At 55.4% G+C, this 24,406-nt stretch overlaps 11 protein-coding genes across 11 annotated transcripts; 6 read left to right on the top strand and 5 right to left on the bottom strand.

Moving 5' to 3' along the window:
* Positions 1-1,434: 1,434 nt before the first annotated feature.
* Positions 1,435-2,781, top strand: CC84DRAFT_1086073 (YVTN repeat-like/Quino protein amine dehydrogenase; the record flags this gene model as incomplete). Its single annotated transcript, XM_018174138.1, has 1 exon — positions 1,435-2,781. One exon carries the CDS (start codon positions 1,435-1,437, stop codon positions 2,779-2,781), a length of 1,347 nt encoding a protein of 448 aa, XP_018039226.1.
* An 86-nt stretch (positions 2,782-2,867) lies between these two features.
* On the top strand, positions 2,868-3,660 carry CC84DRAFT_593033 (uncharacterized protein). The gene is made up of 2 exons (XM_018186807.1): positions 2,868-3,201; positions 3,306-3,660. Exons 1-2 carry the CDS (start codon positions 2,953-2,955, stop codon positions 3,588-3,590), a joined length of 534 nt encoding a protein of 177 aa, XP_018039225.1. The 5' UTR covers positions 2,868-2,952; the 3' UTR covers positions 3,591-3,660.
* CC84DRAFT_593015 (uncharacterized protein) lies at positions 3,515-5,512 on the bottom strand. The gene is made up of 3 exons (XM_018186806.1): positions 5,142-5,512; positions 4,279-5,093; positions 3,515-4,228 (listed from the first exon to the last, which is right to left on the bottom strand). The coding sequence occupies exons 1-3, from the start codon at positions 5,259-5,261 to the stop codon at positions 3,730-3,732; spliced, it is 1,434 nt and encodes a 477-aa protein (XP_018039224.1). The 5' UTR covers positions 5,262-5,512; the 3' UTR covers positions 3,515-3,729.
* A 3,339-nt stretch (positions 5,513-8,851) lies between these two features.
* Positions 8,852-11,189, bottom strand: CC84DRAFT_1162692 (uncharacterized protein). The gene is made up of 5 exons (XM_018178065.1): positions 11,066-11,189; positions 10,962-10,993; positions 9,747-10,913; positions 9,431-9,695; positions 8,852-9,378 (listed from the first exon to the last, which is right to left on the bottom strand). Exons 1-5 carry the CDS (start codon positions 11,088-11,090, stop codon positions 9,143-9,145), a joined length of 1,725 nt encoding a protein of 574 aa, XP_018039223.1. The 5' UTR covers positions 11,091-11,189; the 3' UTR covers positions 8,852-9,142.
* Positions 11,190-11,422: 233 nt separating this feature from the next.
* On the top strand, positions 11,423-12,709 carry CC84DRAFT_1087356 (uncharacterized protein; the record flags this gene model as incomplete). Its single annotated transcript, XM_018174199.1, has 2 exons — positions 11,423-11,514; positions 11,566-12,709. The coding sequence occupies 2 exons, from the start codon at positions 11,423-11,425 to the stop codon at positions 12,707-12,709; spliced, it is 1,236 nt and encodes a 411-aa protein (XP_018039222.1).
* Positions 12,710-13,066: 357 nt separating this feature from the next.
* Positions 13,067-13,939, top strand: CC84DRAFT_592945 (uncharacterized protein). The gene has a single exon (XM_018186805.1). It carries the CDS (start codon positions 13,248-13,250, stop codon positions 13,902-13,904), a length of 657 nt encoding a protein of 218 aa, XP_018039221.1. The 5' UTR covers positions 13,067-13,247; the 3' UTR covers positions 13,905-13,939.
* A 1,675-nt stretch (positions 13,940-15,614) lies between these two features.
* Positions 15,615-16,910, bottom strand: CC84DRAFT_1162691 (NAD(P)-binding protein). Its single transcript, XM_018178064.1, has one exon. The coding sequence runs from the start codon at positions 16,690-16,692 to the stop codon at positions 15,706-15,708; it is 987 nt and encodes a 328-aa protein (XP_018039220.1). The 5' UTR covers positions 16,693-16,910; the 3' UTR covers positions 15,615-15,705.
* Positions 16,911-17,242: 332 nt separating this feature from the next.
* CC84DRAFT_1240489 (putative cytochrome P450) lies at positions 17,243-18,790 on the bottom strand (the record flags this gene model as incomplete). The annotated part of the gene is made up of 3 exons (XM_018184020.1): positions 17,243-17,971; positions 18,020-18,559; positions 18,612-18,790. The coding sequence occupies 3 exons, from the start codon at positions 18,788-18,790 to the stop codon at positions 17,452-17,454; spliced, it is 1,239 nt and encodes a 412-aa protein (XP_018039219.1). The 3' UTR covers positions 17,243-17,451.
* Positions 18,791-19,524: 734 nt separating this feature from the next.
* Positions 19,525-21,090, top strand: CC84DRAFT_1240486 (MFS general substrate transporter; the record flags this gene model as incomplete). Its single annotated transcript, XM_018184019.1, has 2 exons — positions 19,525-19,695; positions 19,750-21,090. The coding sequence occupies 2 exons, from the start codon at positions 19,525-19,527 to the stop codon at positions 21,088-21,090; spliced, it is 1,512 nt and encodes a 503-aa protein (XP_018039218.1).
* A 297-nt stretch (positions 21,091-21,387) lies between these two features.
* CC84DRAFT_1085945 (phosphatidylethanolamine-binding protein) lies at positions 21,388-22,079 on the top strand (the record flags this gene model as incomplete). Its single annotated transcript, XM_018174131.1, has 2 exons — positions 21,388-21,585; positions 21,690-22,079. 2 exons carry the CDS (start codon positions 21,388-21,390, stop codon positions 22,077-22,079), a joined length of 588 nt encoding a protein of 195 aa, XP_018039217.1.
* CC84DRAFT_592895 (uncharacterized protein) lies at positions 21,908-24,193 on the bottom strand. Its single transcript, XM_018186804.1, has 2 exons — positions 23,516-24,193; positions 21,908-23,466 (listed from the first exon to the last, which is right to left on the bottom strand). Exons 1-2 carry the CDS (start codon positions 24,105-24,107, stop codon positions 22,211-22,213), a joined length of 1,848 nt encoding a protein of 615 aa, XP_018039216.1. The 5' UTR covers positions 24,108-24,193; the 3' UTR covers positions 21,908-22,210.
* Positions 24,194-24,406: the final 213 nt, after the last annotated feature.

Genomic DNA, 24,406 nt, shown 5'->3' with positions numbered 1-24,406 from the left:
TCGTTGCGCGGTGCAAAGACTTCCGCTTCCATCGTCGCACTAGCCGTCTACGCACGCTGCTCCCGTCCGCATGGCCACGCACAGAGCGTGCAGCGTGCCTCCGCCCGTTGGGCTCTGCGCGGGCTGACGCTGGGCGCGTCGTCGAGCACATCGCAATTCCGACTGCGAACGAGGGTGTGGTTTGACGTGTGCCAACAGCCGCGCTCCCGCATTTGCCACGGGCTCTCGGTAGCCCCGTCTGGGCCATTCACCCACCCCCGAGCCGCAACACGGCCGGGCCTCGAGGCAAGGAGCCCGCCCACGCACCGAAACGATAATACCAGCAACGACACAGGCCGTCAGCCCGATATTGCCGCACGACGTCGCCGCGCCCAATCGCCGCTCAACCCCGGGCCTGCATGCGGGCGCAGCAAGACAGCCGCTGCCCCCACATCTCACGCTGCCCGCCGTCGCCGCGTCCAATGCCCGCCGCCAGCCCGACGCACCCTCGCATGTCGTAGCCACCGTCAAAACACCACCAGCGCGCGCAGGACGCTGCCCACCACGCCTCGCCTGCCTCGCGCCTTCCAGAAGCCGCCGTGCATGCGCGCCCCTGGGCCCTTGCCCCGCGCAACTGCACACTGCACACTACTGCCGCCCTCACGCTCGACATCCACGACGCGCGCAGCTGCCCGCTAGCGCCGACGCACTCGAACCTCCTCGCCAGGGCAGGCCGAACGGAAGGGCTGGCGCATGGTCGGACAGGTAGCCATGCCCGGCTCGGGGCCATCCGGACAGAGCACGCCCTCGCCGGCCCACGACAGCACCCTGAGCCTGCTGCTGCCCTCCCTCTCAGCGCTGGCCCAAGCGACGGTGAACGCAGGCCAGCCCGCACCCTACACGCCCTACGAGATGTCGGCGGCCGAGACGCTGGCGGCGCTTCCCACCAGCAGACCCTCCACGAGCCACGCTGCCGAGCAGATCCACGACGACCTCGTCCAGAGCGACGACGAGGGGGGGATCACGTTGCTGGACGTCTACGACCATGATCCCACGCAAGACTATGGCGTCGACGCGGCACTCCCAGACCCGACGACCTCCTATCCAGTCGAGTTTGGGGACCAGCCGCTGCTGCCCTTCGTACCCCCGACAGCCATGAGCAGCCTGAATACGGCCCAGCCCTACTCACCACACACCACGCTCGATCACCATGTCTCAGCGCTCGAGGCGCTCTCCATGGACCAGCAACAAACACCCCCGGCCACTGGGTTTGCGCCCTCGCTAGACGCCTCTCCTGTGATTGACTTCTTGACCAACAGCGGAGCCGTGACGCACCAACACTTCCAGGACTACATGGCCCACGCCTACGAAGAGCATCTCAATTTCCAGGACAACACCGCGTTCATGAGCCCGCATCTCTTCTACCTCAAGGCCTCTTCCCAGAAGGACTTGATGATGGGCTTGGAAGAGGCTGAGGGCGACCATCTATCTGTCATCACTCGAGATGATCTAGCAGGGGAGGATCGTGACTATCAGGGTATCATCTGGTCGAAGCGTATGCCGCGGGCTGAGTTCCGGTCAAAGAGGAGGAACGAAGAGAAGGCCAGACTATCCAAGGTCATGCGGCAGTACAATAAAAGACACCCCCCAATAAATCAAACCGAGAACTTCTTCTCATTCCGGAGGATGGATAAAAGACATCGACCGTGGGGTCCACATTTCCAGTTGCGCAACATGATGGCTGTTACTTCACGGCAAGACATATACTACGCAGAACGTCTAAAGGGTATTTTCAAGACGGACGCATCCGGATCAAAGGCTCAACCCATCATTGATACGACCAAGCACACCGTCAACGGCAACATGCCTATGATTACTACAATGGCGGCCATGGACCAAGTCCTGATTGCGGGCGGGTTCGAGGGCGAGTACGCCGTAGTGGATCTGGCTTCCAACAATGGACCCCATACCTCGATGGACGTCATCCGAGACTGGGCTCCAGAGACGAAGTCCTTCATAACAAACCACGTCCACCTCTTCAATGACCGTTCCTCCTACACCCCGCAAGCCGTCCTCAGCTCCAACGACTTCAGCCTCCGCGTCCTCGACTGCGCAACCAACACCTTCCGCTACAAATTCCCCTTCTCGGCCGCCGTCAACTGCTCCGCCACCAGCGCCGACGGCCGCCTCCGCGTCGTCGCCGGCGATTTCCCGGAAACCCTCATCACCAACGCCGAAACGGGCGAAACCCTCCAGACCCTGCGTGCACACGAGGGCGACGCGTTCGCCTGCGCCTGGGCCGACGACGGCATCCACGTCGCATCCGCTGCGCAGGACGGCACCATTGCCGTTTGGGACGCGCGCTGCTGGCGGGCGCCCCTTGCCGTGCTCCCCTGCGAGCTGTCCATCCCGCGCGTCCTCCGATTCTCGCCCCTAGGCTCCGGCCCGCGCGTGCTCGTCGTCGCCGAGGCGGACGACTACGTCTCCGTCATCAACGCGACGACGTTTGCCAACAAGCAGGTATTCGACTTCTTTGGGCAGACGGGCGGCGTGGATTTCGCGCCTGATGGACAGAGCTTGTTCGTTGCGAATAGCGAGTTTGGTCTCGGCGGGATTATCGAGCTTGAGCGTGCGGGCGGGTGGGATGCCGAGCGGGTGCTGGGGGACGTGGAAGAGCGGTATTGGGATGGCAAAGTGGTGGATTGGGCGGGTGAGGACGAGATGGATGGGAATTACCGTGTGCTGTGTGGTAAGGGAGAGAGAAATAGACGGGGCTTGGATCTGGGGAGTGTGGATGTGTGAATGTGGGGTGTAGATGCTGGATGTACAGGTGATATATATGGGGTATATGCGTGGCATTTGGTATCTTTTCTTTCGCGGAGCCTAATCCATATCACGGACTGGATGAGGTAATGATAACAGGGGACGGTGTTTCTAGGGGCTGTTTATCTCTCTCTTCTTTTTTATCAGGGCATGGCATTAGCATGGACTAGCTGGGCTGGGTATTGGCGCATGCATTTGTATACTTGGGTGTTGGCGCGCGGATCAGGATATATCTTAGATGGGGGACTGCCCTCGCGGGCTTCTCGGGCGTGCATGTTTAGCGCTAGAGTGCAGCATCGTCTTCCACGATCGCTTATCTTAACACTGCTCCCTCGCACGATCATCTGTATCCGTGCGTGCCTGTCGTGCGTATGGGGTAGCCTCCCCAGATCCAAGATGGTATGTGATGCCGGTCCCGTGCGTGCGCCAATTTTACTCCCGCCTGGCGTGCATCACCCACCCAGTCCCGGGTTCGAACAGCGTGCTAACAGCTGCTGACATAGACTGACGCTACCTGTGCAGTGCTGGACACGAATTCTCATGGTACGGTAGCGCGGGAAGCTTGCTTCCACGCCGTGAAGGGAGAATTTGCGACGTCCTTGTGGCGTCGCAGGGGATGGCGCGGGAGTTCGTCATGGGGCATTTCAGGGTTCGCCATGCATGCTAAGGCAGTGAGTGTCAACGTGCGGGGACGAAGGCAAGGGGGAGCTTGCGAAGGGCTGCGGGCGGGTATGATATGGTCGGGCTCGGCTGTTTTGCGAGACGCGGGACCATGCTCGGTGCTGTGATGAGTGAAAGAGAAGGGTTGGCGAGCCCCCGATCGAGAAGGCCAGCATAGTTCACTACAGCGCGGGGATTGGCTCGGGGCAGTGCTCCCTGCCAGTGGAAAGGGATGAGAAAGGAGATGAATTCTAGGTCTAGTGAATGTCACGACAGTCGCCGCGGCGGATCCGCAACCACAGGCGTGCTCGCAGCACTCACACTCGCCTGGCTCGACCCGCTGCTGCGCACCTTGTGCCCCTTGGCGCTGAGGTCGTCCATGGGAACCAGCTGCTCCTCGTCGTCGCCGTGCCGCACCTCGAACGTCGTCGTGTACGTGATGGCGTTGGCGTTCTTGCTTGCGAACGCGTCGTCGTGGCCCATCTGCGAGCGGCCCACGCTGGCGTTGTGTCCGCTCTTGAACGCGCCCGAGCGGTTCGTCCCGTACTTGGCGTAGTACTGGTTGGAGGCGTATTGCGTGGAGCCGAGGGCGCGGGGGAAGATGCGCACGAGGATGAGGCGGAGCGCGGGCATGCAGGCGCAGATGATGCCGACGTTGATCTCAATGGTGGACCAGTTGGCGGCGTCGGCTTGGTCCCAGGTGGGGTTCGTCGAAGTGGCGAAGGAGATGAGGGACTGGAGGCGGATGATGGAAATGACGGTAACGCTGGGATGAATTAGAAAGAGACATGTGCAGAGGGGCGCAGCGGCACTTACAAAGTACCTACAAAGAACATCATAGCTACGCTGACTTTCTTCTTCCACGCCAGTTTTAGCTGCAGCACTTGCCACAACGGCAGGGCGAGCATCCATATGTCTAGGAGAATGCTTATAGCAGCGTTCGCCCACCCCAGGGCATTCAGGTTGATGCATTTGCCGTTTACGTGTTCGCCGTCCCATTTCTCCCAGTAAAACCTGATCGGTGTACATTGGAAGATGGCGGTCACTATGAACGCGATCCCGAAGCAGATATTGAATGCGATCGTAGCCCAAAGGAGTCGTTTGATCGGTTTAGCCGGAAAGATTCGTAAGAAGAAGAACAGTAGCGACAGCTTTAACATGGCCACATTGAAGAAGTACAACACTTCGATGATGTAGAACCACTTCACAAAAGCGGTGATGGTGCCAAACGATAGGGTCCATACGTCCTTCCCGAGCCCATGTTTGATTGTTCCGATGTCCTGTATGATGGTCGATGGAATGCCGAAGACAACAGTGGCGAGAATTATGTAGTCGTCCCATCCCAGTTCACCAGCGGAGAAAAACGACTTGTACAGAATGCGGGTAAGAACGCAGGTTGCGGATACAGCTCCCAGGATGATATTGGTAAGCTTCAACGTCATGTTTTTGCTGCGTACAGGGGCGTGGCATGTTGTGGTCGTGAGGTTTTTAGTTGTGAGCGACTCTCTCAGAGTACACGACCGGAGAACGCAACCCTCCACGTTGGCGTTCAGTTCGGCGTTTGTGCAGATACATGCTGTGTCAGTCAGTTCGCATGGGGACGCCGCGATGGCCTGTGTGAGGCATGACAGCTGGACAAAGTCAGTGAAAGCCTGAAAGGCCAAGGTCCCTAGACATACCGCGCACGAAGGCAGCTGCGTAATGATAGCAGTCAAGCCAGACTCCTTTCCAGCCTGCTGTGCGAACCCCAGCGGAGCGAGTGATAGAAGCAGCAACGATATGCTAGCCGCGAACCTCATCGTATCCTTGAGCTACCGCACTGCGGAGCGGACGTCTCTTCGAGACAGACGAGAGGGGAATTTGTGAGACTCTCGAGTCTGGGAGATTGTAGGACATCACAGGCTGAAATGCCAGCAGAACGTCCCTCTGGTCGAACTAGCGACCCGTCGCAATGCATGAGATTAATACAAATGGTCCACCGCCACCACACCAGCGTGGACGTTTCGCTAATGGTGTCTGCACGTGAAACTTAGTGCTGATAGAATGCCAGGGACGGCAAGGGCCTGGGACAGACGATGCTCAAACGCGTTCGACTCCACAGGGTGAGTGCAGCAGGTGGGTCGACGGGGGACGGTGCACTTCCATTCGAGAGTGCTCTTAGCCGCGATCAGGACCGGCCCCTTGCCGCATGGGTATGCTTGATGGGCGAGAAGTAGCGCTCCAGACTTTCAACGTTGACACTGTGCTCATCGGCGGAGGTTGAGCCGAAAGATCACGGGTAAGTGAGCATCGGTTGGTCGTTTCAGTTAGTGGGGCCGCACATGGCGTGCCTCTTGAGTAAGTGCCTTCTAGGACAGGAATGATGCTCCGTCACACATGCGCGAGAGAGCAGGCCGGCCGCGGTGGGGTGTCGCGTGCGCCTAGGCGTTCGCCGATGGCGACGTAACGCCAGGTATCCGTATAGAACGGTGCCCCTGGAAGACAGAATTTTTCCACGTCGCGTCGTCACGCACCGAATCTGTTGAGGGCTCAACGTCAGTCGTTGGCCGGGTATGTTCGCGCATGCAACGGCGAAATCATCCCACACAGGCTGTTCAGATCGAGTTTGGAGAGTCGGCAGCCGTGAACGGCAGGGGCCTGCCACCTAGTAGCTCTCCCTCGGCTGCGGATCTTCCAGAAGGCAGACACCTGGGTACGATCCCTTGGCGACTTCTCCCAGTTCCCCCAACCCACCGCAACCCACCGCAACCCACCGCAACCCACCACCCACGCAGATCCTCCTCGCTACATGCCTCGCACACCTGCCTGCTTGAGTCACTCCCGAAGTCTTTGCGATTCGTTCCGCATTGCATCCGGCGACATGGGGTAGTGCCCAGGTGTTATTTCACCAGCTTTGCTACACACGGCCAAACGAACTTCCGGGGGGAAGTCGTTCCGACTAGCTTCATCGACTAAGCGTAGTCGCTGTCCGTCCACTGCACAATGATGGCAGCGCCCGCTTGACAGGACACCAGCGCCAGAAACTGAACTTTACGCACACAGGTCCACTATGCTATGGCCAGCCCCTTTGCCATCCACACACGATGTCGCCTCGGGTCAATTCGGCACGCAATCATGTCTTCGGCTGTTCAGTTGCGTACTGGCGAGTGCACTTCGCTATTCAAGACACCACGTAATGGATGCAGCGAACCGCAGTTCGAAACATTCCCCACAGATCGATCACCTTCTCAAATCTTGAAGCGTACTCAACATCGCCTTTGTCAATGTGTACTTGAAGGTTTTGTTCCTGTTTCGATTTACGCGTTCGCTCGCTTCAGTCTCTCTCCACCAGTAGTCCACTCAATTTCTCGCCAATGCCCGTCAATAGTACCGCTGGCACGCCATGTAGGAAACAGGTCGTTGTCCTCTTTTTAAGGTTTGAAGTGGCACACGATGCAGTAGCGCGATGCCCCTGACTTTAGTCCTGCGCACTCTCCGTTCCCGGCTCAGGGACCCCGGTCGGTCTAGGCGCCGCTCGAGCCCATCCGACGTCAACCTGGAACAGATTTTGACACCTTTTGCAAACGAGCAGTGTCTGGCTCGGCACATCGACTGTCAGCCCTATCGACATCCCGGAAGATCCCCCGTCTAAGCGATGCTGGGCTTCAAAGTCTCGACTTCTAGGCACAAGGGCCGTAATCTTGCGGGTAATATATTGAAATTTGCACTTGACATAGGATGGAAGTTGCTTGCATCCAGGCTCTGCAGGCTCCCTGCTCCTCCCTTGGGCCGAAGAGCCGCATCCCTCGACCTGGTTGTCGGCTCAATGGATGAGGACCCTGTACCGCTTCAGAATGTGCGTGGTTCAAACATGCCCAACTGTCGAAAGAGTTTCCGCGGGATTGCCATGCTAGAGAAACCTCTTTCACAGCCATCCACGGCGCCACCATTCGACGCCAACTACCCCAGATCTCGCTGATATGCAGCCGACGGCTGTGGCCATTGAATTCGGCTCAACTTCGCTAGGGCTCCGATACTGGCGCACCTGCATAATGACTCGCTTTGGAATGTGTACCGATATCGTTTCAAGTCTGATGATGCATGAGGTATGTCTGTTTGACAGCTCAAAACATCCTTCATCATTGCTCTGGGCCTGAGGCACCCTATACAATGCGTCCAACTGCCGATGCTATTTGTCGGTCTCTATTATCGACCCACACCAGACCTGTCAGTTCATGTCACCGCACTATTAGTGCCTCGCATTAGGCATGGCTACTCGACGAAATTGCCTCTTTGAACAACCATGGCTAGTACTCACTGACTCATGCAACATATTAGGATGCTGCTTACATCTAACTTGGTTCATGAGGCCGCCTCTGACCAGATGCTTTCCTACCTAGGGAGGGCGCTATTGGTGACGTGTGTGCTCGATCGTAAATCCACTCGACGGTCACAATCCCAGGCCAGTGTTTGTGCGATGTGTCGACTTCGACATATACTACTTTGTACTCGCGTGTGCAGCAAGCGCTTTACGTTACTGATTCGAAGCAAACAATACTATAACTGATCGATGTACCAATCTCCAAGTGGGACTCTTCTCAGGCGGAAGAGGGAAACTCAGACCGCCGATCTCCCCTTTTCGCGTGGACTCTACGCTTCGCCATAAACCCCAGTGAACTCGGAGCGGCGATCCCTCCTCGCGTAGAGTCGATTCTCTCCGACCCTCGTTTTGAGGCGTGATGGAGTGCTGATCTCTTCTCTTCGTGGCGCCGCCCCTACGCTTTCGGCAATCTACCCACTGAAGCTACGCGAGTCTCTTTCCCACGGGGCTGGGTCAGTTGGACGCGTTGGAGATCCAACAATGGCGCATGGGAACCGATCGCTATCTCCCGATCGAGGCTCTGCAGCGGCAGGTGGAACGCCTCACAACGGCCGTCTCTAAGAGATTCCATCATCAACGGTCTAAATCAGTGGATCCCTTCTGAGGCAGTACTCCCAAGTTTCGTAGCTAATTCCACAGCAGCGCTGCTTTGAGCATGTTTTCCTCCAGCATCGGATAAAATCTCAGGCGCGACCTCAACGGTATGATCACCATCAGCATCTAACCCCCGACGAGCAGTGTTTTCACCAACGTGACCTACCCGCCGACAAGCCGTACACTACTACGATGACCATCGCAACTTACTCGCGAATAAGCGGTATGATCATCACCGCAACCTATCCGCCTCCAGGCACCCCCGGAAGCCACGGAAGCCAAGTCCGTCTCCGTCCTCGTAGATAGGACTCCAAGATCAGATGTGCGAATACCATGGTACCTTCTAGCGTTTCGGCCGACTACATCACGTCCTCAATCACAACGTCGCCGACACTAACCGCACGCGCACACGATCGAGCATCTTTTCTCCATTCGGTATCAGGGCTCTAAACAAAGATTTCCGTCCGTTTTTGCACATTCCAATATTCATGTCAAATTAGTGTACAGGAGCCGCGCTTTCCATTTCCTCTTGTCTCCATGCAGCGTGTCGCTTGCTCGTCGCCGCGGCTCATTTTTGAAGTTCAATTCTACCCCCCGCACCGGCGCAGCCGCTCGACGAACCACCCCACCCAAACTTCAATTGCTGGCACCAAGCAAGCACCGCCCAAATCCAGTGAGGAAACGCAGAGGCACGAGCGGTAGGGGCATGAAACACGCAGAAGCAGTCTACCACGCCTCCACGTCGAAGCCTTCCTCCGAGAACTCGGTTGCCAAAACCGTTCTCCGGGAAAACTGCCTTCCGGCGAGACTCTTGATGGCCGTCTGCGCCTTGTCGGCGTCTTCGTATTTGATGTAGATTTTACCGACGCCGGCGCTTGAGCGGACGCCTGCGGGGCGGGGGATCTTGACTTCGAGGATGGCGCCGTATTTCGAGCACTCTTCTTCGATGTCTTCCTTGATTTCTGGATCCGCTGTTAGTAACTAGGCCAGTGCATTGTGAAAAGCAGGACTTACCGTCGTATTCGTCGTCGTTGAGAAGCTCGTCGGGAGTCACCATGTTCATCAAGCAGATGACACGGCTCCTCTCGCGGGTATCGGCAGCAGTGGCGCCGGCAAGCATCGAGATAGCGCCCACGCCGCCGTCAATGGCGATTTGCTGCTGCAGACCGATGGTGGCGCGGGTGACCTTGAGGGTTCCTTCGCCGAGAGGGATGGAGTTCAAGCCTTCAATGACGTGCTCTACAATCTCAGGGTCTACATACTCGCAGAAGGCAATGCCCTATTTTGTGGGTTAGCACAACTCGCGGAACCTGAATTTAGAGATACTTACGCGATGCTGCTCGGTGCTAGTGTCCTTGACCAGCACGAAGGCCTTGAGTGCGCCAAAGGTCTCGACGAGCTCACGCACCTGCTCCTCGTCCACATACGTAGGAATGTTAGTGATGCTGAGTTTGTTGGGGCTGTCTGCGACGTGCGAGGAGACTGTATCACCGGTGGTGGCAGTGCCGTCGGCGACGGGGGTGATGTAGTCCTTGGGACGTCGAATTGAAAGGCCGACTTGATCGCCATCACGCATGGAAATGTTGTCCATAGCCAGGGCCACGGTCGCGTCTTCGGCGGTCTTGAAGGTAATGGCAGCGTAGGCGCGGCTGGTGGCAAGCTGTGCGCTGACACATGGATCGCGGCCTGACACGACGTTGAGACCGTTCAGCTGCAGATTCCAGAATTCGACAATGTCGTCGTTTGTGACCTCTTGCGGGATGTTGTAGATGAACAGACGTCGGGCTTGCAGGGAGTTGGACGGCAACAAGCCTGAAGTGGAAGCTGTGCCAGTTTCCGGGTTCGCGAAAGCAGCGAGCTTGGACGGGTCCATGGGAGCAGCGCGAGGGGCACCGGGCAGCGGGAACTGGCCCGAGAGCTTGGCCTGCTCGGCCGTGATGTTGTCGTAGCCTGCGGGCTTGATGTCCCACTGGGTCATGCGGCGCGGGTGGTTCAGGATGGACACGAAGCTGGTCAGGTCGGGCGTCGGTTCGCGCTTCTTGTACGGAGGGGATGCCGACTTCTGCCTCCTGTCACGCCCACCACCGCCAAAACCGCCGTCACCACCACCTCCACCACCACCACGTCGTCCGCCTCCGCCTCCACGTCCACGGTCTTCAAACTCTCGGTCGTTCCTGTCTCGGCGGCCGTGTCCGCGGTCGTCGTCGCGGTCGTGTCGCGGGCGGTCGCGGCGAGCATACGAATCGCCCCAATTGCGGTCGTCACGGCGCTCGCGGCGGGCGTATGTGGTTTCGCGCTCGCGCTCGCGGTAGTCGCGGCTCGACGAGTACGTGTCTACCTCGTAGTCGCGGCGCGAGCTGTGGCGCGGCGAGCGCGAGCGGCGGCGGCGCCTGTCATCGCGGTCGCCTCCACGGTCGCCTCCGCGGTCGCCTCTATCGCCGCGGTCGCCGCGGTCGCCTCTGTCGCCCCGGCGGTCGCGATGGTCATCCCTCGAGGACTGTGCCGTCAGCTCCTGGCGCCGTGGTTGGGAGCTGGGTGCACTCACGTAGTCTCGGCCTCCGCCTGAGCGCCCTCCGTCTGCTGTAGTTAGTAAGCCATGTTTGTTGAACTGTACACCAGTCAGTCTGTGTACTGATCAGACCGGCTTACCTCGAGAATAGCCGTCACCGTTCATGCTGTCGAGCTCTTGCGCGCGTCCAGGTGCACTCGCGGCTCGTGCAGCGGTTTGCTGGCGGGTGTGGGCTTAGCACGTACAGCCGGGCTGGGTCAGAGAATGCAACGGGCGGGTCTGTGAGCGCGCGCCGTACGAAAGCGATGATGATAGTTGGAGACGGGGCCGCTGCACCTCGCTATGGGCGTCGTGAAGAAAGTACGACGGGGAGCAGCTAGGGCCTTGGCTCCACGGCACCCCTGTCGCGCGCGTCCAGAAGTCCAGGTGCATGCATGCTGCTGCACGAACACCAGTCCACATTCACTGCCATACCACAGGCAGGAGCAGCCGTCACCATGGCCGTGCGAGCTGCAGAATGGCACAAGCTGCCCCTGTCCCTCACCGAGCTCTGCATAAACACAACATTGCGCTGCGGCCAGTCCTTCAGGTACAGTTGCCGCCCTGCGCGCCGCAACACCAGCTAACACCGCATCTATAGATGGCGGAAATCAGCAGAAGACGAGTACTCCATGGCCCTCCACGGCCGCATACTGTCCTTCCGCCAGGACGCCACCCACCTCCACTACCGCGCCATCTTCCCCCCCTCCCTCCCCACCCCGCCGCCTTCGAATGCGCCCTCCCTTGCGCCTTCAGTCGTATCCGATGACGACGACACTCTCGCCCTTGTTCGCCATTACCTCAACTTGGAGCCAAACTTGGTGCAGCTTTACGAGCAATGGGCGTCCGAAGACCCCAACTTCAAGAAGCGTGCGCCAAAGTTCACGGGCATACGCATCTTGCGCCAAGATCCGTGGGAGGCCCTCATAGGCTTCATATGCAGCTCAAACAACAACATCAGCCGGATATCAGGCATGGTCCACAACCTGTGCAAGCACTACGGGCCACTCATTGGACATGTCGGTGACGAGCCGTACCATGACTTTCCTACGCCGGAAGCACTCGCAGACCCGAAGGTCGAGGCGCATTTGAAGGAGCTGGGCTTCGGGTACAGGGCGAAGTACATTGCGAAGACGGCGCAAATAGTGGCAACAGACAAAAGCCTGGCCTGGCTGGAAGAGCTGTGCAATCCCGAGAGTCCGGTGTTTGGCCAAGAGCCAAAACCTGCTGGACAATTAGAGATGGGCGGGCGCGAGGGATATCGGAAGGCACACGACGAGCTTCTTGCCTTGCACGGTGTGGGTCCGAAGGTTGCGGACTGCGTTTGCTTGTTCGGGCTCGGGTGGTCTGAATCGGTGCCCGTCGACACCCATGTATGGCAGATTGCGCAACGCGACTACAAGTTTGGAAAAGGCAAGCACAGCAGTCTGACCGCAGCTACATACACTGCTGTCGCGAACCGCTTCCGCGCGCTCTGGGGCAAAGAGGCAGGATGGGCGCACTCTGTGCTGTTCACCGCTGATCTGAAGGCTTTCTCGGAGCGCGTTGTTGCCAAAACCGAAGTCAAGGAGGAGGTCATCACCGTGAAAAAGGAAGAAGACGGTACGGAGGAGATCGAAGACGTGAAGAAAATAGAAACAATCAAGAGGAAGCGAGTTAAGAAGGAAGTCGACGAGCCAGAGCACATCGTCGAGGTCAAAGAAGAGGTGTTGACGCGCAGCAGCAGGAGGCGGAGGGCGAGGTAGATGACTTCCCTTTGGAAACTCAATCAATTAGGCATGACTTTGAAGGGCTTGGAAAACCCGCTACAAAGACACTGGTCTGCACTTTACACATGTCGCAGGCTTGCGAGTGAGCCCGACGACCTGACCTAACCTCGCCGATTTGACACCGTCTCCGTTCTCGCACCCCATTCAACATCACTTGTTCCTGCACCACCGCCTGCTAACAACTGACGTGGGAATTTAGTCGTCCTCGTCTACGACGTCCGTAGTCGCAGCACGCTTCATCCATCCTGTCACGCTCGACTCGATGTGGGGGCCCTGCCGCTTGCCTGCATCTGCGGTGGGCTGTGCTCGGCACGTCCAACACGTCACACTCGATTCGATGTGAGGTCCTTGTCGCCTGTTTACGTCCACGGTGGGCCGAGCGCGCGTCGTCCACGCCGTCGCATTCGGTTCAATAGGAGGGCCTTGTCGCTTGTAACCGACAGGAGGCCCAGCACGCTTCTCCCACCCCGTATCGCTGCGCTCTGGGTGGACAACAGCTTCAGCACGCTTGTTCATGCGGATTGCGCCGCCGTTGCGTGCTGTGGCCGTGGAAGGCCGCGGCACCGGGGAGAAGGTGATGAGCGAGATTTGCGTGAGGGTGGACCACCATTCTGAGTCGGCGGTCTGGAGTGGAGGGAATTCTGTGGGTGTAGGCGTCTCGATAGGTGTATCCGATGATATGGGAGTCAAAGTCCATGTGGAAGCCTCGGTCGATGTGGGAGTATGTGTTATTGAAGACGTTGAAGCCGGTGTGTCTGTCGATATGGAAGTCAAAGTCCGCGTCGAGGTTTCCGACGTCGTGGGAGTTTCGGTCGACGTGGATGTTCCTGTTGGTGCGGGAGTCTCCGTTGATGTGAGGGCTTCTGTCGATGTAAGACTATCCGTTGGAGTGGAACTCTCTGTTGAAGTCGGGTCCTCAGTGGATGTGGCAGTCTCTATCGATGTAAGAATCTCCGTCAAAGTGACACTTTCGATCGATGTGATAGTCTCCGTCAGCGTGGAACTCTCCGTCAATGTTGGTGTCGCCGTGGACGTGGGAGACTCTCTGGTCGTGCTGGACGTACTCGAGCAATCACACGGGCATGCCTCTGTGTTGGAGCCTGCCGCGGGGTTTGTGATTACCGAAGTCTGGGACGAGATAGTGGGCAGAACCGGCGTCGCAGTTGTATAAGCCAGATTTGACGTGGCAGACGTCAAGTTGCCGTTTGTCTAAGGCACGGACCATGTTACAATGACCGTGGTTACAATGGTAGAAGGACGGTGAGAAGACGTAGACTCAGAGGCAAGTAGGGTTGTCTCTGAAGCCAAAGTGAGCGAAGGTGTACTCGGCAAGGATGGCGTCGGTCTAAGGAAATCGCTCGAGCTGGAGGAAGTTGTGCAATCTTCTTTGCGCTGTGGCGAGTTAGTCGTCTGCATTCTGGAGTTGTCCTCGGGGTACTTACCTTGCCAACCTCACCAGGCACAGACACCGTAACAATGCCTGACGGTGTCGGTGTGCCACTGACTATTCCCGTTGCCGTACCATCCGGCCAATCTGGGTCAATCGAACTATCAGGCCATTCGCACCTGTGATTAATGAATACAAAGCTTCGCGCTGTACCCCTTGATCCGTGAAACTCACCACAAGCCAAAGTTGGGCGGTTGCTCCTCAAACGCCTTTTTGCACTGCCCATCCAATAACCCATAGTTGCGGCATTTGTTATCCTTGCACAGGACTGTATCGTACACTTCTATGCCATGGCGCGGAATACCTGAGACGGCACCACACCAGCCACACAGCCAGCGGCCTTCGGTAGGGACGGTCTGGTTACCTGTGGCGCAGTGGCAGATTGTGTCGAATTTGTCGCTGGGCGCGGGAGTCGGGATTGTCCGAGTGAGAGAGGGCGTAATGATCTGTGAAGTGGACGAGGGTATACTTGTGGGAGATAGTGTCGGCTTGAGGGAATCGCTAGAGCTAGAGGAAGTTGTGCAGTCTTCTTTGCGCTGTGGTGGAAGTTAGCCGCTTGAACCCTTCGACGTTCTCCGGGAAGTATTGCCTTGCCAACTTCACCAGAAATGCCCTTGGGTAGATGGACACCAAGAACGCCTCTGCCTAGCAGTATGGTACAGATAAGGCTTGAGACACGCATCTTACCTATTAGTCTCCTCGAAAAAGACAATGTTGCAATGGGAAGCTCCTAGTAGCACTTGAGGGAACAAGGAGGCTGAAGGGTTAAGACATCAAAGTTCATCCACTACAGCTTAATTACGGAATTCGACAGCTGCTCCGTTCGCACTATGAACGAACGAGTGGCAGGCGGTGGGTTGGCGTAGGAACTTCTGTTTGCACCATGATGTGCTTATCGGAGCATCGCCAGACAGCGATCGAGGATCGGGGATGGGTAGTTGGCGCGGTTGAAGGTCAGCAGATCTCGAATGCACTACATACTGTTCACGTAGGCCTAGGTTTGGCTAGGTGTTCAGTGTAAAAGAAGACACCAAGTGTCGCCATTGAATTACCTTGAGTGTACAGCGCCGCTTCAAAAGCCAAGTAAAGAGTGGCTACTTGGTGTAGACAACATGTCGGCCAGTTGTCCAAAGACTTCTGTCTTAGACTCGAAGTCGAAACTAAAGGGCCTGTTCATGGCAACTAGGTAAAGTAGATTCAGTCCTGTGAAGAGATTCCGTTGAAAGAATAACGGATAATCGTGAAGCGACGTAAGCAGTATAATTACTGGACGCCAATGTAATCCTAGGCCAACAGCGGTAGTACTTGACCGTTGTGTGACACTCTACAGGGCGAGAACACTAGTTGAAGGTGGCAGCAGATTAGCAGCATTGGGAAACACAGTTGTGATGTGATCAATCAAATTGGTAATTGTAATCTACTAGAAACCAAAGCCGCAAGAATATACAAAGCAAACCGACTATTGATGAAAGTAACAACTAGTGTCTCCATGTGCCTCCAGTATCGTAACCCAGGTTTCCAAAGACTACAAATTAGCCGTCACTCCAGGCTTGATAGCCTCCAGTTTCGCCATGAGCTCGTCCCAGACCCTGTTCTGTGCCACGTATCCCTCGTTGCTGAGCACATAGTCACTCGGCAGCGTAACCTTGCAATCGCTCAGATAATGCCCGTGACTCTCAGCCCCCGAAGCCGCAGCATGCACCAATGTTCTGCTTCCGCATTCGGTAGTACGCGCGAGGAAAAACTTCACAATGGTCAATGCAATGCCCGAGTCACGCGAAAGCTCGCTATGGCAGAGGCCCGGATTGACGCAGTTAAAAGTAACAGGAACAGCTTGGGCAGACTTGCGGTCTGCCATTGCCCGGGTACCGAAAACGTCGAGCAGTTTCGAAACCTGGTAGCGGTTGCCCAAGTTGTCTGCATTCAGCACTGCCGGCTTCTTGTTGAGTTCGTGGAATATCTGACCGTCTGGTGCATTTTCCTCGGGGAACTTGGCCCAGAAGTGGACTTCGGAAGCGACAATTGTGAGAGTGGGGCGAACGTTGTATAGGTTCGCCGTTTGCTTCATCTGAGGGAGCAGCGCAAGAGCCAGTAAGAATGTCGATACGACATTCACGGTAACTGTGGACTCGTCTTTCTCGAACACTTCCCACGTTCCTTTTGCGACACCGGCGTTGAGAATCGCAATGTCCAGCCGCTGTAGCTCTTTGCTTGCTCGCGCGGCGAACTCAAGGACTGACTGATAGCTTGACATGTCAAGTTGCCATACTTTGATGACACCTTTCTTTCCCACGCTCGCCTCAATGTCCTTCTTGGCTGCTTCGCCTTTTTCGAGTGAACGTACAGCAAGAATAACTGTCGATGCATTGTTGCGCGTAATATGGCGAGCGGCTTCCTTGCCGAGACCGACATTGCTCCCCGTGACAATGACGGTTTTGCCTTCGAAAGAGGTGGTGGGCTTGGGAAGCTGGGTAAACAACTGTCCGTAGACGAATTGAAAGAAAGATGGCATGGTGGTGGGCTCGCGATTCGCGTTCGGTTTGGGTGCGAGTCTAGGTAAACGAGGTGTGCAAAATAATGCTCAAGTAGTCGATGTATGGAGATGCTTGTTGTGTGAAGAGTATTTTTTGGGCCTTACGGTTCTTTATATGTAGGTGTGCCACACTGCGTTTTCGGTCGTTCGGGGTTTGACCCGTCGAAACTGAGCTCACCACTACCCACACTTGAAGCAAATCCTGCCTGCCTGCGGCTTTAAGGAAATGATATCGGCCATTGCAAGGCTAGCCTTGGACCGCATTTAGTGCGTACCAAAAGTGTCATGCTACATCATGGAGCATACATCGCCTTCATTTCGCACTAAGCCTTTTTTGCTGGTTCGATCAGAAATCAGAAATTGACGAAACGGAGAGTCGGGGGAATTTTACCTGCAGCCAATCATACAAGTGTAAGAGACAATTAGGGCGGACGCTTGGTAAGTCCTAACTCCAGAAACTAACGGACAACTCCCGCGCAATAGGGATATAGAAGACGTCCTGGACTTTGGATGTGAATTAAATTACTGTTGCTATTTAATCAGAGAAAGGCTTTGGCAGCTTGTTACCAACACCGCCAACTTAGACAATGTTGAAAGAGCCGCCCAACAGGAGGAAGAAACAGCACTATCCGGTCATCGGGTACTTACGATCATGGAGGGACGATCTTGATTCTTTGGCAATTGCATACGCTTTCTAGACTGCCATTAGTTGACACAAAGCAACTATGGCCGATATTGTCATGTTCTGGCTCTGTGGAACTTGAGCGGGCAACTTGTTGGCCCAACCTCCGGCAATCTCGCATACACGACCTCCCCATCGACTTCCCAATAGTCGCACCGATCCAGTATCGTGTCCAGGAAGATTCTCATCATCATGCGCGCCAACCCCACCCCGGCACAGCGATGTATTCCTTTTCCAAAACCCAGGTGAGTGTTGATGTTCTCGCGATTCAAGATAAACCTGTCTGGATCGGGAAAATGCTCGGGATCACGGTTCGCTGCGGAGTATACGACAGTGATGGGCTCTTTAGGTGGAATGGTGGTGTCGTGTAGGGTCTCCGGCTTGACTGCAGTGCGCGAGAAGCCCCGATAAGGCACATAAAGGCGAATGAATTCCTCAATGGCAGCAGGGAGAAGCGAGCGATCATTTCGCAGTTTGGTTTGTAGTTCGCGGTCCTCGCTGAGATGTTTCGCGATGGCAGTAACAACAATCGTGGGTGCGACCATGGCGATGATCACGATTTGTCGGATGCAACCACTGCATGGTATGTCAGCGATATGTTCCCCGCAACATTATACAACTTACATGATATGTTCTTCCTCTAGTGGATTACCGTTTCTGTCTGTCTCCAAGAGTAAGCTCGAGGCAGGGTCAACTTCTGGATCCAGCGGGTGCTCCTTCCTGCTCGCTACGACTCTTTTGGCAATACCATACCAGGCGTCACTCCACTTCTTCACTACATCCCACTGGTTGCCCATTCTCCACGCGGTGACGAAGGGGCTAAAGCTCTCGACCAGAATCGCGCTATCTGCATCGTCCAAATTTAGCCACTCTTTCTCAACCCAACTCGTCCATTTAGCAGCGAAATCCTCGTAAATGTCACCGTGCCCACGATCGATCAATACTTGCAATTCGCGCTCGCAATGCTCACGGATGATTGGCTCCAAGCGCTTGATTCGTGCAGGCTTCATCGTTCGATCCACCGCCCGGCGGTAGGGCTTGTGCTGCTCACCATCGAATTTGAGTGGCGGACGACGAATACCACGTGGGTCGGCAGGGACGATGGCGCACTCGTATGAGATGTACTTCTCGTTGTTGGAGGCTACTTCTTTCACATCCTCGTATCTGCGACTTAGTGTTAGCTATCTGCGGAGTGCAGGAAGGGAGTGAATCGTACTTGGTCAGAATCCAATATCCGTTGTGCTTGTCCACGTGAGCGACTGGACACTGCCTGCGTAGATAGGCGTATTCTTTGTAAATCTCCTGCGGATTGTCGCTGTTCACTATCGCACTATTATTTATGTCCCAGTCATCAAGAACTGTAGATTTGCTGGTTTGTACGTCGGCTGAAGTCATATCTAATAACGCGTCAGCGGTCCGGGGCCCAAATTCAGGACCACAGCGACTGTTGACAGGTGCATGTCAACGTAGGAGTTGCGTGAATAATAAGTCTCCTATTGAGTCGGCACTTCGGTCAGTCTGGCGTAACGCGATACGCTATGGATGCCTGGATCAATCTACGCGGGATTCTTTTGGGGCGATGGCAATGAGGCTTTCCCCACACTTCCCCACAGATGTACGATGCCAATTGCCAACCCTCCCTTTGACAAGGACATGGATCGCATTACCTGCCTCGCATGCAAGCGCGCCTCCTGGGATTTGTTATATCTGACGCCTCTGATGTTACGGTAACAAGAATCGGGAGATCTGGATACACGATCGCAGATTCGGGACCCTTGACAGCATTCAACGGTGACAAATCTTTCAGGAAGTCGATCTCCGGACACTCGGCGGTGGCTCTTTCCCACGGTGCCACACATACGGCCTACTGATGGCTAGTTTCGAGCAGGCAGAGCCTGAAGTTGTTCAGCGTATCACGGTGGTCTCACGGCTCCACAGAACTCGGGTCCTTTTTGATTGAACAAGCTGAATACAGGTCGGCGGTCGTGCAGAATGTATATAAAGCGGGGCTAAAATTCCCCAGATCTTCTCAAAAACACAAGGAGCTGGTAGGCTGACATCTCCACGACCCACAGCTAGGAGCGAGTATCTGACAGACCTGCTTTCCTAATCTTACTGTAGTTATTAACATGGAAACCAAGTTCGGAGATTTGGAGCAGCACGAGGTATCACGTCCGTCGGCGGCGACTTCCCAGCGACCTGGGTACACCGCCAGCACCCCAGGAGAAGCTCGTCTCGACAGAAGCATCAATCTGAAGTTGGACTTCATTGTTTGTCTTCTGCTAGGCGTAGGGTTCATGGTACGTCTGGAAAACTTGTGACGGCCGTTTCAGCCAGTCGCTTATAATTCCCAGTTCCAAGGTATTGATAAGGGCAACATCGGCAATGCAGCCACAGCACATACCTTTTTCAAGGATGCACACATCCTCGAGACCGACGTCGCCAATTCAGTCTCGCTTTTCTCAGCGACATACGTTCCCGCGATCGGTATTTCTGTGGTCTTAGGCCGCATTGTGGGCCCAAGATGGTGGATCCCAATAATGTTGCTCTCCTGGGGGGCTGTCACGACAGCCCAGTGTGCGCTTAGCAGCCGTGCTATGCTGTATAGTCTACGTCTGCTTCTAGGTATGTGTGAAGCTGGTTATGTTGCCACGACATATTACTATGTGGGAACTCTATATCCTGCATACATGTCTGGCTTTCGAATGGGCTTGATCTCTACCAGCTTTACTTTCTCAGGAGCCTTCTCCGCGATAATAGCATACGGGATCTTCCACATGAAGTCCAAATCTTGGGCTGATTGGCAGCTTCTGTTTCTCATCGAAGGCGCAATCACACTCGGTATTGGTGCCGCCTGCCTGGCTGGCCTTCCAACAAAGCTTAGCACAGCATGGTTCCTCACCAAAGACGAACGCCTCCATGCAGTACGTCGCATGGCGCTCGACACTGCCGCAGTGGACAGTGTTCTCAATGCGAATTCTGAGGAGATGGACCACAAGGTTAGCTGGGCAAATTTCAAAGTTGCATTTAAGGACTGGCGTAAAATGCTTATTGTCCTCTGGACCATGTGCGCAACAGTTCCCTCGTATGGGTTTGCCATATTTCTACCCTTGATGGTGAGAGGAATGGGGTACTCAAGCATCCGGGCCAATCTTATGGCGGCACCGCCTTTCATCGTTGGCGCAGTGGCACTTATCACTTGGGTCTGGCTGTCGGACCACTTCCATGAACGATCACTCATTGCAGCCGCTGCAATGTTTGCCTCGTGCATAGGATACATTGGGCTCATCGCTAGCCATAGCAACAAAGTCCGCTATGGGTTTTTGTTCATTGTCATGATTGGTAGCGGGACTATTCCTCCGATCGCAGCAGCGTGGCTTACGGACAATACGCCAGACAAGGCGACGCGGTCTGTCATGATGGGGATTTTCGGGTGGAATAACGTGGCAGGAGTCATTGCCGGCCAGATATATGGTTCCCAGTACGGACCATCATACCGAGTATCTGCATCTGCCACGTTAGGCATTGTTTTACTTGGATGCTTTGGCTTCATCGGGTCAAGAATTTTATACATGCGAGAGAACAAGAAGCGCAAAGCGGAAATCGCAAATTGGAACGAAGAGCGTTTCGAGGAGGAAAAGACAAATTTCGAGAGGAGAGGCCACGAAAAGGAATACTTCATGTTTGGGTATTGAAATGATTCGACTCTGATTGGGAAACTGATGGCGTGAGCTGACATCTGTGTCGCATTATTCATGGCTGTGTTTCTGGCACGCCTGAAGTCAATGTCAGTCACTGCGCGCACATGATTTACATCTTCAACTACGGATAGTCGGCGATGTGGAGACAAGTGATCAGAGAATCGCCCTTGGCAGACATATCTTCCACCAATGAACAGCGTCAATTCCTCAACACCAAGAGGTACCCCACGAACATCTCTCGAAGTACAGTAGCCACTTCTCTTTCTCCACCTCTCTGCGAAATTCGTCATAATGGCAGCTTCAATTGAACCTTCCCGACTGCTCGCGTCCCTGTCCAAAGCCGCCCTTCTACCCTCTACAGTCATCCCTGAGACCTTCAAGCCCTCGGTCGAGCTCTCAGTCTCTTTCAACCAGAAATCAGTCGTAGCGGGGAACCTCTTCAGAGTGAGCGAGGTCAAGGAGGCACCGACTGTCGCATTCAGTCCAGAGGTATGCCTAAGCTGGTCCATACATTCATGCCCTGCGTTCTTTGCTTAGCACAGAGTTCCACACCTTTATGAACAAAATTCACGCACGTGATTGACATCCCCTAGTCGAATGTCCCTTCCGATGCAACATACACCCTGCTCATGATCGACCCTGACGCACCGACTCCCGATGATCCCAAGTTTGCTTACTGGCGCCATTGGGTCGTTACACGCATCCCGTCTGGTGCCACAGTAACAGCAGGCGAGGCACTGACGCAGTATCTGGCCCCGGGGCCCAAGGATGATTCCAGGCCTCACAGGTATCTGTTCCTTCTTTATCGTGAGCCGGAGGGAAAGCAAAAGTTGAGCAAGGAGGATGTTGGCGGAGAGGAGTTCGTGGAGCGACGGAGCTTCGACGCGCGAGAATGGGTTGGGAAGTGGGGGTTGCATCTGGTCGGTGTGAATTGGATGTTGGGGGCGGGCGATGGGTGGAATGGAGGAAAGGATGAGCTGTGAAGTGGGTGCGTGTCTGTATCCAGTCTTTAGGATCGATTATTGGGAGACATGGAGCAACACGGAATTTCGAAAAGGATTTCTGTTCAGAGTATGAACAGGCGTATAATACGTGGGTGACAGGTACGGAATGTTCAATTCGCGCTTGCGATGACCTCACTCTTCTTCTTCCCTTTCGCCTTTTTCGAGGCCTTCCTCTTAATACCATCTGCAACTAATCCTCGCTCCTTCCTCAATGAATGCAAGGCTTCTTCCGTCAGCCCTTGTCGAAACATCTGTTCTACCACGAGCTTCTTCCTGCTCCGTTTGTCCCCCACACTGATTGTGATGCCAGCCGAGATATTGCAGCTGATACTGCACGTCAGGATGACCGCCGTGAGTGCTTTTGGACGTTCTTTGTAGTATATGCCCCACGTTGTGCCCCCTAGCGCCATCTGAAATAACGAGTGGCAGTCTAGAAGCACGACAATAGCTATGAGGAGGCGGACGGAGAAGGCGTTGTGCGTGGTAGTTTCGTGCGGTTTGTAGAATGTATGTGAGTTAGCGAGCTTATTTTGATGATGATCCAACTTTTCCTGCTCAGCTGTGGTGAGAACCGGTTGTTCGGCGTCGCCATCCTGATCTTGGTCAACCTCCCAGTTGTGCGTTTCTGGAAGAGTCGGAAGCTCGTTGTGATTTCTCAGTGCGGGGAGTCCACGCTCTTTCCTTAGTCTCCAAGTCTTGTGCGCGTATTTGGCCACGTACGCCATGTGGTAGGTGTCAATAGCCCTCCAAGGCGCCAGGCCGATACCGACCACACAAAAGAGTGCTGTCAAGATCTGATCACAGATTTCAATAAAGTATGCTTGCCGGCCACCGACACCGATCCAGCCGATGAGGAAGAGGACCCAAGCAGCACCCCAGAATGTCAAAAGGAAAGCGTACAAGGTGATGAGAAATCCCACTGGCTTGCGCACGTATCGTCCGAAGCCGCGCATACTGCGCCTGAACCTTGCTCGCCTAGAATGGAGGAGGTGTCGCACGCGATCGTTGAGCAACGCCTTTTCCTCTGCTGTCCACCCTGGTAGTGACGCGCCATGTGGAAGCACAGCGTAATTATGGCCTTCTGAAACGCCAGTGAGGACAGAAGAAATGGTGTTCGTCCGTGATAACCGGCTTGAATCACCCGGTCGCAGATGTCCAGTGGAATCCTGGTTCGCTTTTTCATTCGCGGTGCCTTCATCCCCACCCTGCTGGCCAACTGCTTGTGTTTGTGCCATTTCCTCGTCGCTCGTAGATTCGGATTGCGAGAGCTCATACGTGGGCCGACGGTCGTAGAAACGTCCGAAATTGGGTATGAAGAGCGAGTTTTGAACGTTATTCAAAGTCGTGAGCGTTGATACTTCGGGGTCTGCAAAGGGAATTAGCACAACGGAGACTGTATTTTCGAATATGCGTACCAATGACATCAAGCACATCTACGACATCCGCATCGTAATTGCCTGCCGGGAAGTTTCGCGCATGACGCAGACTAATGGCAGATGCCTGCCGTCCGAATGCTGGCCGCCGCGGATTCTTTTCGGGCACCACTGGAGTATAGTAACCCACTTGTGGTACCGAGTACCCTGAGCCTTCTTCGTGGAGCGTTTGCAACGGCGTGGCCGATGCATGTCGACGTATTTCCAGGTCTTCCGCTTCCTTCAGAAGCGCGGGCTGCGGCCTCTCCGGCTCGGAAAAGCTGCGCCTGCGATTCCCGTGTGTGTCCGCATCGTCGCCTTGTAGATTCGGATCAGCTACCGCACGGCGGATACGGATTGAAGGCTGTTGCTCGGTCTGCGTTCCAGCAGACGATCGAGGCGGTTGCGAGAACGGTATCTGATGCGTAGTCGTCACCGTTGGCGATACGATCGTGCTCGCATGAGGCGCGCTCGTTGTCACAGTCGTGCGAGGGCCATTGTCGGTATATGTTGTCGTAGTAATGGTCGGGCCGTGGGTCGTGGTGGTGGTGGAGACGGTGTTGGCGCGTCCATCGCGCCTTCCGGGTTGGCTCATCCTTCCCTGACGCTAGAGTCGCACACTGCACCGTACATGAGTAGCACGCGCGCTTTGGTTTGGAGTCGTAGGATGCGTAGGTCATTTCTTCGGTATATTGAAACCTGACTGCGTGACAAACTCTCCGTTAGCCGCGCCTGTTGGTGATCGGCAGGGTGGCGGGAAAGAGCCAATCAGTGCCGATGAAGATGCCTGTTATCCGCTCCGACAGCCTTGGTAAACGGCCCTTCGAAATCCGCTCTTAAGATGAGTCCGCACATCCTATGTTCGTGGTGCTCCGCGTCATCGTAATTGGGGCA

Source organism: Paraphaeosphaeria sporulosa, assembly GCF_001642045.1.
Source record: "Paraphaeosphaeria sporulosa strain AP3s5-JAC2a unplaced genomic scaffold CC84scaffold_3, whole genome shotgun sequence".
NCBI classification, from domain to species: domain Eukaryota; kingdom Fungi; phylum Ascomycota; class Dothideomycetes; order Pleosporales; family Didymosphaeriaceae; genus Paraphaeosphaeria; species Paraphaeosphaeria sporulosa.
The sequence above is the reverse complement of the archived record's forward strand: the minus strand, read 5'-3'. Positions and strand labels throughout refer to the sequence as shown.

Coding starts and splice junctions, on each gene's coding strand:
- CC84DRAFT_593033 (XM_018186807.1), top strand. CDS start 2,953: ATGGCATTAGCATGGACTAGCTGGGCTGGGTATTGGCGCATGCATTTG. Junction 3,202..3,305: donor GCCTCCCCAGATCCAAGATG/GTATGTGATGCC, acceptor CTGCTGACATAG/ACTGACGCTACCTGTGCAGT.
- CC84DRAFT_593015 (XM_018186806.1), bottom strand. CDS start 5,261: ATGAGGTTCGCGGCTAGCATATCGTTGCTGCTTCTATCACTCGCTCCG. Junction 5,094..5,141: donor CGCAGCTGCCTTCGTGCGCG/GTATGTCTAGGG, acceptor GACTTTGTCCAG/CTGTCATGCCTCACACAGGC. Junction 4,229..4,278: donor ATGTTCTTTGTAGGTACTTT/GTAAGTGCCGCT, acceptor AATTCATCCCAG/CGTTACCGTCATTTCCATCA.
- CC84DRAFT_1162692 (XM_018178065.1), bottom strand. CDS start 11,090: ATGAACGGTGACGGCTATTCTCGAG. Junction 9,696..9,746: donor CTAGCACCGAGCAGCATCGC/GTAAGTATCTCT, acceptor CCCACAAAATAG/GGCATTGCCTTCTGCGAGTA. Junction 9,379..9,430: donor CAACGACGACGAATACGACG/GTAAGTCCTGCT, acceptor CAGCGGATCCAG/AAATCAAGGAAGACATCGAA.
- CC84DRAFT_592945 (XM_018186805.1), top strand. CDS start 13,248: ATGCGGATTGCGCCGCCGTTGCGTGCTGTGGCCGTGGAAGGCCGCGGC.
- CC84DRAFT_1162691 (XM_018178064.1), bottom strand. CDS start 16,692: ATGCCATCTTTCTTTCAATTCGTCTACGGACAGTTGTTTACCCAGCTT.
- CC84DRAFT_592895 (XM_018186804.1), bottom strand. CDS start 24,107: ATGAGCCAACCCGGAAGGCGCGATGGACGCGCCAACACCGTCTCCACC. Junction 23,467..23,515: donor AGATGTGCTTGATGTCATTG/GTACGCATATTC, acceptor TTCCCTTTGCAG/ACCCCGAAGTATCAACGCTC.